Here is a 12,908-nt window from a genome sequence, read left to right on the forward strand (position 1 = left end):
CCTTCTATAACAAAAATATAAATAACTTCGCCCATTCTGGTTTAGTGGATATATACCTGGTCGGCTGCATTTCCCATTCAAACTATAAACCAGCATAACAATTTATAAGAAGTCACAGGATAGTGGCACTAAAGTCACAGTGGAAGGATTGGTAATCCTGCAGTAAATACTATTATCTTGCACGTACAAGTCCTCTTGATCCCAAGTTCTCTTTGGGATTGTCCTAAAGCCATCTTAAAGGAGAAGTATCTTTTAAAACGTAATATTTTCATGTTGAAGGGTTTCCGGAACCCAATATCATATTCCTCTATTCTGATTGGAGGGCAGCCGATAATATATATCTTAATATATAAATGTAAGTTTACCAAGTTTTTACCAACTGGTATTGTATTTGAGATAATAATAATATAGGCATTTTACTGTCCCTATTTTAAGGTTAATTGCCTCAAACCGGTCCTTCTGTCTCATTTAACTCCACCCCCAGCTGCCGCTACTGAAAGCAGGGAGCATACCCAAATATGCTTCTTGCATGTGATCGGTAGAACTCCTATTCTATTCAAAGGGAGCTGAGCTCCTGTTGAAATCAATGGAAGCAGCATCAGCCAATCACAGTGCTGAATACTGAGGCTTTGAGATGTAATGTGATTGGCTCATGATTCACTGACTTCAGTGGAATTGCTACTGAGCATGTGCAAGAAGCTTACATACTACTTCGGTGGAGGCAGTCGGGACGCCAACCTGCATAAAAAATACAATTAAAATAACTAGACTGTCCTTTTAATAATTTAAAAAAAAAATGTAATCAAATTTATGTTTGTTCAATAAAATATTTATCACAAAAGATCATGGTTTAAAAGATGTTTTTTGCTGCATTTATAAAACATTAATCAATAAACCTTTTGTGAATACTCTAATTGATATGACTTGGAATACTTCCCCTTTAAGATGTAGATAATTCATTCACAGGTTACCATCAGTTCATTCTTGCCCAGTTGGTACGCGTCATGCCAACCCATTGCACAAGGAAGCCGCTTTCTGCAGGACGCACAATTTACATCTTAAGGCACTAAGGGGCTGAGCCGTTTCTTTACGTCTAAGACCATTCTCCGCACTGGGGATGATAATTCTACAAAACCATTCATGTCATGATAGCGATGACCCACGCCGGTTCCTGAATTCTATTTAAGCATGGAATAAGGAAAAGTAAGAAATATCATAGAAATGGTCGACTGCCATTTTATATACATAGATACACTTCTAAATATATAAAATGTGGGGGGGTTTTAGGAATTTTGTCCTTGTCGTGTTACTGCAGTACAGTACTTGGGCCTCTATAATAATTGAACGTGGATTTTTCTGTGGAATGCAGATCTTGGTACGTACATCAAAAGAAAAAGAAATTAGGAAATAACACTGACTTGTTCATGCAATGTCATAGGCATCCTGTGGCACTATTCTCTTATCCAATGTTTTTTTTTACAATCCATATGATTACATTATATACAAATATTACAGTGGTTTTTTTTTTGGATTGTTTTTTTTTTTCCCCGTGGCACCTGGCAATTGGATTGTTCGCGGTGCCACTGCTCGTCAGACGTGTGTTTCGATAAATGAATGTGTGTGTGTCAGCATGGGTGCCGGTACAACGAGTTCGGAGGCACCGTTCTGAGGTTTCAGGGTTCCGCTGTACTCACAAATGTCCACGAAAAACTCATGGTTCTTTTGCTTCCATTCTTTGTACTTCTTTGACGTCAGATTCGGGTCATCGAGGAGGCTGTCGACGATTGCAAGATCCCCTTCTTTTGCCTGGAATAACAAGAAGTGAGCGTGAAGATGAAGACGTGCTTGGAACCAAAATACATTTTGATAACTCTGCTAGAAAGATGTAAATCCAAACAAATAGTGTCAACTGCCGCTCGAAACAATAAACCCTATAATTAAATATAACAATAAAGCAGGAACACGCTGAGCAGTGCTTCTTTGAGCAAGGCCCTCCCTATCATTTGTTTCTGTCCAAATTGTATATAATGACAGTATGTCCTCTCTGCCTATTGTACAGCGCTGCTGAATATGATGGCGCTACATAAGCCAATTAATAATAGCTGCTATGGATCCCTTCCATCTTATGTTCTGTGGGCTCCATTGTGCCTAGAGGTCATACATGACATGGCCAGACATTACTAGTCATTTTTAACCACCGTAAATAACAATGTTTAGACCGGTTTTGAGTCCATTAATTCTCTTGGTAGGCTATATACGTTAAGACAATCATAACCCATATCTGTATTTCTATTTTCTGTACTTACTTTTAAAGTGCTTTTCAAGACTCTAATGCGATGGAGTTTTTCATTTAAAACGGGGTCATTACACCTCTTTATGAAGGATCTCCTAAATTCCTGCTTGGTTGAAGGCCGCTGTTCGCCGAACGCTGATAGGCTGGCTTGTTCTAATGTTCGATACAGCTCCTGAAGACCGTCTGTACTGCACCTGCTTTCTTTCTTGTTTTCTGAAGGAGAATTCAACAATGTTTTATTTAAATTCAAAACACACATTGGCTAAAAACTCCAACATTTCTGTGGACAACAAGGTCCACTTTGGGCAGGGGAGGAAACCCTTGCTTTTTTGTGAGGCAGGGGTGGAATTGCCCTTTTGACCAGCCTTATAAGAAGCTTATGGACCCCTATTGAAGGTTATGTTTGTCTAGAGCAGCAATGAATCAGGCAGCATTTACACCACGATTGGATCCTTTCATTGACTGTGCACATTTCTGTGCACTCCTATCAGTGTTTCGCAGGGATGGATGGTACCTACAGATTTTTGTGCATCTCTATTACTGGGTTAGTTTGTTCGGATTGTCACTTGGGCTAAAAGTTGTCCTTTGAATTTTGCCTACTGTTTTTTTAATTAGGAATTAGAACATTATTTCTCGTCATTGATCTGACTTACACAAGGTTGGCCGCTTGTATATAACACCTTCACTTGTATTATAACTTATGCAGATATCAGGAAACAGAAAGTGGGGTAGATACGTGAACGCACGATCCCTGGTCCGTATTCCACCAAAAGGCTGATGAAACCAGCTTATTATCAATACTAATAATCCTATGGAGAGGCTAATATTGATATATATATAAATATAGATAACCTATCATTTCTGATTGATTCCCTTTCTCTAGACAGCGAGATGTATTCACAGCATCGAGATCATTAATATAATAATTCTCACAGGTATTTGCTGTAATAATTTATATTCCAGCATGGGATTCCAGCTCCATACGGATGGAATGGGTTCCAGCTCCATATGGATGGATGCATGTGGTTGAAGATCCATATGGATGAATGGGATTCCAGCTCTATACGGATGGATGAAAAGGGGTTGAAGATGTATATGGATGAATGGGATTCCAGCTCTATATGGATGCATGAGGTTCCAACTATCAAAAGGGAACAAGTATTGTGATCACATCTCTTCCTTTTTAATAAGGCCTCATCTAGCTACAAGCAAACGGATCCACATGTGTCACTGGTATACTAGAGAGGACTGAATGACGTTACCTTCTTTACTGGAAGTGCTATGCTTCCTTTTAAGGAGTTCATCTTCAGATTTCTCCTCCACCAGACCGACTGTCTTACCCCGACATTTTCCTTTAACATCCCTGTTCCTTGGCAAGCTTTGGCTACGTTGCTTCTGTGTCCTGGCATGAGAAGTGTGACCCCGTGGACATTCTGCTAGAGGGAAGGGTCCGTCTTTTTCGTGGTTATGGCGTCTTTGGACAGGTAGAGTGGCTTGTCTCCTTCTTTCTGGGGACATTCCAGGACGTCCAGCTACATATTCTGGGTCAGGAGGAACAGTCTGCAGGAAGTGAAGTCCTGAGCTGGTTAAAGGGGTTTCTATAAGGTCTTGCCAAGAACGCCTTTCCCGATAAGTGGGCCTACATCCCGAAGAGTGTGTACTTCCAGTGGCGTCCTGCCTCGAGTCTTCCGCAGAGGAGTGGGAGTAGGTGGATTCACTGGAAAAATGGCGACCATGCTTCTGTTCAGGAAACGGACTTGAAGAATTAACCTAGACAAAGCATACGGTCCCATTAGTTGCAATTTTGCTTCCACATTATTCTTTTACTAAACATATCCCTTTGTGATGTAAAGTAGTACAGACAAAAGTTGGGGAAATATTGAAACCCCAAAGACATGTAAGGTGTATGTTGAATGTAAACAACGTATGGGGTATGGCGTTTAACTCACAGAAGATGTGCGGTGATAGTTGTCACTCACTGTGGACGGAGCTTCCTGTTTCAAGGTCATAGATCCATCAATATCATCTTGATCACTTTCACTCCAGTAATCTAGTAATGGGGGGAAAAAACATTATTGCTGTATTCTACAAAACCCGAAACATACAACTCTTGGACTATAACATTGGTCTTATAGGTCTATCAGAAATTATTCAGAAATGGTAACTTTGGTACCTTCGTTGGGTCTGACGTCCTTTTCATCTGGTGTGTACCCAATAGCTGCAAGGCCTAGACGGTTCATCCATCTGTCAAACAGAAACCAGACATTTAATCCATAAGTCTTGCTAGTTAATTGGGTGGTAATATATATATATATATATATATATAGAGAGAGAGAGAGAGAAAGGGTTCCTGTACATTTAAATATTGTTCCCATCACACTTCTGTAAAGAAAATAGTTGGTTATAACCTTGTTTTATGACATCAGAAGTTTTTTTTTTTTACTTGAAATTTGTATTTAGACGTGTCTGAAGTCATTGTGTCTGAAGTCATCGTGAACGTCAAAATTTACACTGGACACCTTATTATGTTGGACAAGACTTAATAGTGTCCACTGACCATGTTTTAACGTGATTCTAGGTCATTTGGCTCGAATGCTGTCTGCCCACCCTCTGTTTCTATCAAGACTGTCCTGGCCAAATTGGGACTACTGACCACTATGTATTTCCTTTCTTTGCTTCTACGTAATTATTATTGATTTTTAGCAGAATCACACCTGTCGGATGACAAATCTCCTCTTTAGGAAAGAGTTTGCAGGAGTTCCAGCTTAAAGACCCAGGTAATTTAACCTGATTTGGACGTCACTGGGTGAACAAAATTGGTGGCATCACACAGACCTTTCTCCATAAAAAGTGGGGACTGGATGACCCACGCAATGATGATCCAACGCAAGTTGACGTCATCCACAAATCTCTTTTTTTTTGTAGAATATGGATAAATGATATCAGACTGGTTTGATCAATTTCTAATAAAAACACACATGAACTCCTTAAATAGATTAATTAAACACCTAATGATTCTCCAATCAATCTCTTCTCTAGGCTGCTTTTTAATAGCATCTAAGCATGTTCAAGATAGCTTATAGATATTTCCTACTCCTCTTATTTTTGCACTGCATGTGGATTAATTCCAGTTGGAATCCATATTCCAGGCACTGATCCTCAAGCAACTCAGGATTGTCCAAGTAATCGGCTCCATTGTCTTCCAGTCTATTGATTATTCCTTTGCACCAAGGCTAATGGTCTAATCAATTCCCCAAGTAACTCTTTTCTCTCGTTCTCTCTGTGAACTACGTTGTAAGGGTTGTTGTTCCCCAATGGAACTAATCAATATTCTAAACCAAATAGAAATATTTTGAATACTCTCAAAGGAGCGTCCTTTTACCACCAATAGCACTGTCTATGGCAAAAATATCTCAGATTTTGCAGAAGGCTTAATTAAAGGGTATATGTAATATAAGGTTTTTATAACTTTTAAGCATGAACCATGCATAAGAGGGGTTTTCATTCCCTTTAGAAGTCAAATAATCAGATTAGACTTCTATAAATTTATGGTCAGCCTATACTTAAGGAAACGTCTATATGAAACGATAAGTACATTTTACGCAGCTTCTATGTAGAAGACAAAGGTTTAACCTCAAATAAACCAGTTTGGTGTTTGATTATTTGTTTAATTGCAAGGTTTATGGCAAAATCATGACTGGGTTTAGTAGGGGAAGACCCTCTTTAGTAACCCAAATCCCTTTGCTCTTCTTTCCTCTCTTGAGCTCAGAATGTTTGCTGGGTATAAGTGTATCCCAGAGCTCTGTAGCCCTAAAAGTCAGAATAATTTGTGTAGAAACAGCTAAAAAATATTTATAAGGTATATTGTACAAGGTTTGAGTCTTTACAGCAGAAGAAATGGGCGACTAGATGTGCTGATCTGCTGTCTAAAAAGTATGGCATGATGATCGCTATTACCAAAACAAAGACAAAGTGATCTATGGAACAGAAGCACGAGTGTCAGAGTACTCCAGTAGATGTCAGCCGATCACCAGTTTCCATCCAAACCGTTCTAACGTACTGCCAATGGAGAGACGAGTTTGTATGTGAACTGCTGGAAGTTCACTGTATTGTATATTATACATATCTAAATCTGAATGAACATTTATGCTTTGGCTGGTGTGAGAAAAAAAAGTATATCTGAAACAACAACTGAAACCTGCAGTTAAAATGATAGAATGATCTTATGAGAACGAATAGAAATATTGTAACGAAATAACCTCAAGTCAGTCTCATCAAAGATCCATGTTCAGAATCAAAGGTTTGTGGAGCTCCGCTTTTTCGTATCATGTTATTTGGGAAATGCTAGTTCGATACATCTCAAGAAACCAACGTGACTTTCCGATCATACTAGGTCAGCCAAGAGCTTCATAGCAGATATAACCCTTATTAGACATCGCTAGTTATCATTCATATCGGTTTGTCATCCATTTGGTTTTAGCAGCAAACCAATAAAAAAAATACATTTATAAAGTTATCGAGTTGTTGCGTATTTTTGGTAATATAGTTTTAGTTGTTTTGAGAGCATTTGATCATTCCGAATGTACTAAGCTGAACAAACCAGCTGCGAGAAACAGGATCCGATGCAACATCTCCCCAGTCTGCGGCCATCAGAAGGCATTGATAGACCTACCGCACTACTTGGGACATCCAAGTCCTACACTGGGAGGAAGCCTAGACCATTAAATGCCCCCCCAGTAAATATACATCATCCCGCCCCAAGGACAGACACTGGAGGTCTAGATGCATCAGTCCTTATCAAGTGATGACCGTCTAAAAAATCTCTGCCATAGTAAACTAAAATAAAGAGATTTTACGCTTACATTTTTTATTTTTCTTCATATTTTGTGTACTTTTGATATGTTTACACAGAGGATAGAAACACAATGATTTAATGTGAAACTGGGGCTTTTGGATGAAGCAGGCATTGCGGACTCGGTAATCTGTTTCGTTATGTGCCCAGGCTCTGTACTATAGTTTGCCGAGGGATTTGGCTTCACGCCTTTCATTATCTTTCCCGTATTGATAAATAGCCGGAGAGGCCTATTTTTAGCCGGCCCGTTCTCTGCTGTCTCATACAGCCCGTCTACCGGCTCAGCATCTCATTTCAGTGCAAGAAAGGTAATCGTATCTCATCCTTTAACATTTTATTTAAATACTAAGAAATGAATGTGTGGAATTCCGAGGAACAGCCACCTTACTGATTACTGAACTGCATGGCAGATAAGACCCATTCTGCCAATCTAATCCGCCCATTATTCCTGATGTGAAGACTCATGCCTTAATCAGTCCCTTTTCTTCTTGATTCAGGAGCTATATATGCCTCCTCCTGCATGTTTAAATTATCTTAACATCTACCACTTCTGCTGGGAGACGGTTCCATTTGTAAGTAAATAAGCTCTTGTTCTGACATTTCTCCTCCTTTGACAAAAAACTTCCCTCCTGTATTTTGTTAAATCGCTTTATATATTTCAATGTTTCTGTCCCATCTCCCCCTCTCTCCCCCCTATATTTTTAATATATCAATTAAAAAACATCAGCACCATCTTAAATTCATTTAAAATGTACCAGCACTGAAAGGGTACTGTATTTTTTTTGTGTGATTCACTAATAAAGTCTCAATAGGTCTCCAGGATTTATGCCAGACAAGTACCAGTTATTCAATTGAACTACTTTGCTACAAATGTAACTATTTGAAAGAGCTCAGCAATTAAGAGTGAAATGGGTTTTAACGTTTAACCCTTTAAATACTGGTTTATGTTTCATTATCATGATAACTGAATTCTGGCTAACCCTGCACAACGGAAACCTCGCTATTTAATATAATTATTCATGTTGCTACGGAATTTGATTGCGCTATATAAACAATAAATAATAATATATGACTTAACAAACTTTGGGAAAATACCGGTTAAACAAATGAGGCCTTTGTGTCCTGGGAGTTCAATTTATCTTTTTTTTAACAAAAGTTTACTTTTATACAGATTATTGCATCAGGATAGTTTGCGATCATCTGTATGCAATGCTACGTAAAGGAAAGCCACCCAAAAAGCTGGATGAATGCCCTATAAATGTATCATATTTATTTTCTTGCACCCATTCCAATAAATATTGAACGTAACGGTGACATGTGGGGAGTGCGTGAGGTTGTGAACTGTTCTGTAATTGTGGTTCTGTTTTAATCTCTGGGGATGGTTCCCGAGCGGCTCCCCTATTAGCGAGGATATCACATAGGCAATGCAACGTGACAGCGGATGACATGTAACCGAATCGTGAAGTCTGTGCGATGTCATTTAAAGCACCGCCTGCCAGAGTGAGCGCATCAAGTGAGATGACAGTAATGACCCACGTAGAATATCCGATTCCTTGATATGCCCGCCATGGAATATTTTGTACATCTGTTTCCTTAGGGAAGCTGAGCGCTAATGTGCTCGATATCTAGGATAGCTACACGCTTAAATGGGGAAAGAAAAAAAACCCAAATTGCTTAAGGAGGAATCTTTGAAAGCAAAATCTGGAGACTATAATCCAAACTGGTTTAAACAGAAAATTCTACAGCATTATTTAAAGGAACAGGAACTAAAAATGTGATTTGATCATTTACGTATGGAATATAGTACGAAAGGAAGGGGACTGTAAAAGGGCCGATAGCCAAGACGTGGGGATCAGACTGTCTAATGTACCAGTAGCCCTTAAAGAGAACTGTCAGGGACCCTTAAAAGACAGCTTGTGTTCAAAATGCTTTGTTTATATAGATTTAGATAAATTAATCACTGTCCGTTTAAATAATTAGCGCTAAGAAGTCCCAGAAGCTTATGTAGCCTCTACATCTTCTATGTTGCCCAATAAAAGATATGAACTTCAACTAAAGTATTCAAACCAGTATTTTAAGCCAGTATGTAGTGTGTATGATTGTGTCCTGCCACATTTATCAAATAACCAGCTTAAAAAAAGGTTGCAGGTGTCACAATGACCCATTGTCTTTTTGGGGGACCACGTCATTAAGAGGGCTGCTGCCAGCAACAATTCTTCAAGTGCGTTCAGTGTTAGAGACATCCATCAATCTCACTGCTCAGTCCTTGCAGACGTTTAGGAACGTGTGTCCCTTACAGAACAGAAGAAAACTTCCAAGGAACATGGCGCCAACATGGGGTTGTAGACAGAGGCTTACCATAAGGGTCCACAGAAGCGGTCCCTTGGGCCCCTACTTCAGCCCCCAGGGGCACGCCATGGCTGCAATGGAGGTGAAGGTTTATGTAGCTGGTAACATAGAGTGCTTCTTTGTGGTCTATGTACTGGTATATGGTATATGGTCAATGAGGAGCCCTGCCTAGGGTCCAATTATCATTACAGATGCCTCTTCCAAGGACCTTATGCTTTAATTAATTTGGAGCGAACGTTATCCAAAGGGCACAAATTTTGTCCCTTAAACTTCTCATTAATCATCACCCATTTTAATTTATACCTAACCTTAACGACAACAAGGCTGGAGAAAGTCAAGGCTGCCAGGAATCAAGAAATAATTACTCCCCGCTGTGATTTATGAATCCGCCGCATTTCATTACCCAGCCTGGGCTTACAGGTTAAACAAAATATTATCGCAGACAGGTGAGGGCAGATAATACCGGTCATCTCCTATTGTGTGTGTGTATCAGCAAAAATTATTTTATCATAAGTCAAGCCACATACTGTATCTGGATAACTATATAAAGCTGTAAAGAGTAAACTTTAATCAGTCCCTAGTTTTACCTTAGATTCAGGAGCCATATGTCTATCCTATGCATGTTTAATACCCTCACTGTATTAATGGCTACCCCTTCTACACAGGGGCCCCTGAGCACTAAGAGCCTCTAATACCTTATGGATTATCCAGGTTCTGCCTGCTGGGCATCATTCATCCAGTAAAGCCACAAAACGTCGAGTCCTAAAAGGCTTACGAAGCATGAGATTAAAAAGTTTAATTCTATGTGTAATATTGACTTTGTAACAAGAATCAGTTACTTTTCTGTCTATAAAAAATGCGAGTACAAGTTCGCCTCACAGTATATTATAATATAAATTGAACCCAGTGTCACCACCAGAATGTCATTTTATCACCGGGATCCGCACCTCTTAATTAAACCCGATATCTTTCTTTAAATGGTACGTCGGAGCATCGGGTTTTATACCTCATCATTTTTTTTTTAAGACATCAATGTCTCGAGATCCTCTCGTGTTTTACGACGCCAAGGTTTGAAAGTACAATTGGAATGCTTCAAAGAAATGCGAATCTAATCATAATTCATCCCAAATAGCCTATGGAAATATAACGTTCTCTGAAGCGCCGTGCCAAAAGTATAATTTAAATGTGAGATGCACTTTGAAACATTAATAACTGTCCATTTGCTGTAATTGCAAACATAAAACAGATTTTTTTTTTGGGTCACTGGTTGTATCCTAGACGATGTATAACCAAGTTTAATGCAATTTATGTGAAATGAATACAAAAATGTGATTTAAAAAAAGAAAGTATCACATTTTACACATATTTTTCTACTTCAAATGTTCTTTTATATATAGCCAAGATTTTTCTCCTTTCCTCTTCTCTCCTTTCCTTCTTCCTACCATACTTTTTAAGTCAATGAAATAGCCAAACAGTACTTATATTTTTTACATAGCGAGCCGAAGTGTTACGAAGATAAAAGAGAGATATGTACATCAGTGACATTATTAATTTATCAGAGTCAAACATGGTCGCTCTGATAAAGCAGCATGGGGGCATTAATGTTGCAGCACACAGCCTGTCCCTCACATCCCGTCGGGCTCCCCGGCAGGGGAAAGACGAGGGCGAGCGTGTGAGGACGGCACACTATGGTTCTGTGTGCTCTCTTTAAATGAAATGACAACAAGGATAAACATCTGCTTCTTTCTATATGCAATTGTTCATCTTCTCTCTGAAATCATAACCTTTGTCCAGTGTCAAAGGACCCACCACAGAGTAAAAAAAAAAAAAGAAGCTAATTTTTATATAAAGGTTTATCTTGGCTATTTAGTATGTTGAACTTTTACATATATATATATATATACAGATTAAAAAGAAATATAAAGCAGAGGAAAGCGTAGTTACATAGTTACGGTTACATGTGACTTTAAAATATATGCATTGAGTGTTGAGGGGGAACCGCCATGTTAGTTCATTAGAGGTTAAACACAATGAGTCCGGGTGAATGATAGATGCATCCACCATGATACTCGGGCAGCGTGAACGGTATCTGTGACGTGATGCCTGAGCATGTACGTGGCATGGCGGTTTTCTTTATTGCAAATAAATGGCTACAATTAAATTGAATCAGTCATGTAAGACCGGTCACGTATGCATGTGTGATGTGAAGTATTGTTCTTTCAGAAATGTCATCTCTAAATGATCTACGACTAGGCTTGTAAGGAGCATCTTTTATTAGTAGGGTTATGAGGAACTCGCACAGACCATCCAGTGCCAAGTGTCATGGCAGACATTCCTCCATCCTCCTAGTAACCACTAGGGATGCAAAAAGTTACATACATTTTTTGGACATAGATATCATTTCTTGAGATGGAATGATTTTAATCTCTCTCAAAATAGAGATGATGAGATTAACCTAAAAGTTTATGTAACTTGATATCTTTTGGCATATTGGCCCAATAAAAGGTATCGACTTCAACTAAAAACTAAATTTTGACTGTATTTGCTTTTAGTAAAGGGGTGCGGATGAATGCAAACACGTTATGGCTCTAGATGGTCATCCATGTGAATAAAACTCATTTTTTATGCCACAAGGATATTGAAAACAGCTAATTGTTGCCCACACCGGGTTCTTGACCGTCAAAGCCCATCTATATCTATCCCGAGTTGTCTTTAGTTTTGTATTTAAGGCATGGTCGTTAGGTTCTGGTGGACAATGCCCCTTACTGCTCCAGTCGTGGGCTGGAAATGCCTGGTTGGAGCATAAAAACATAACATGTGGCCTGTCATATCCAGCCCTCGTTAACCTCAACCCGGCCCTTCTTTTGTTACTTGTCCCTGTGGTGAAAAAATCATCTTAAAGGTCGTCTTACCTATTCATTTCTTCAAGACAGTCAGTGGCAAAGAAGAAGCTCTTAATTTTTGGATGACAAGCTTTGAAGGCACTAAAAAACATAAAAAAATGTATTATTATCTTTATTTTATTAAAGTTTGGTATAGCTTATGAGAAGAATGTGTAGATTAACATGCTCAGGAGAAGACAGAGGACCAGTTGGGGGGGAACTACTCATTTTCTCAGGTTGACCAAGTCTTCTCCAAGGTCTTCTCACTGGACTGAACTCCTGTATTTAAAGCCCTGATGAGGAGACCCCAAATTCTACATTCTATTACTTTAAAGAGAATGTCGAAGATTTGGAGATAGCAAAATGTCCCTGTAATGAAAATGTCCCAGACCAACTCAGATCTCTAATGGGTGGCATCGGGTTATCGGTAAAAAATAATTTGGTTTCACCAGATACATTTGTATTCTTGCTATTGTTCTTGGCAGATTTTCTTATTTATACATAATTCCTTGAACAATCTGCGAGACAATAC

At 39.0% G+C, this 12,908-nt stretch overlaps 1 protein-coding gene across 1 annotated transcript in view; it reads right to left on the reverse strand.

Annotated features, from left to right (window-relative positions):
* Positions 1–1,220: 1,220 nt before the first annotated feature.
* The window catches only part of LOC128502597 (connector enhancer of kinase suppressor of ras 2-like), a 162,232-nt gene continuing 150,544 nt past the window's right edge, over positions 1,221–12,908 (reverse strand). The window contains exons 18-23 of the mRNA XM_053472436.1: positions 12,407–12,478; positions 4,467–4,537; positions 4,243–4,343; positions 3,556–4,063; positions 2,307–2,506; positions 1,221–1,806 (exon numbers count right to left, since the gene is read on the reverse strand). Coding sequence (XP_053328411.1) covers positions 1,591–1,806; positions 2,307–2,506; positions 3,556–4,063; positions 4,243–4,343; positions 4,467–4,537; positions 12,407–12,478 — 1,168 coding nt within the window. The 3' untranslated portion in view covers positions 1,221–1,590. The remainder of the gene's footprint in view (positions 1,807–2,306; positions 2,507–3,555; positions 4,064–4,242; positions 4,344–4,466; positions 4,538–12,406; positions 12,479–12,908) is intronic.

Source organism: Spea bombifrons, chromosome 8, assembly GCF_027358695.1.
Source record: "Spea bombifrons isolate aSpeBom1 chromosome 8, aSpeBom1.2.pri, whole genome shotgun sequence".
Lineage (NCBI taxonomy): Eukaryota > Metazoa > Chordata > Amphibia > Anura > Pelobatidae > Spea > Spea bombifrons.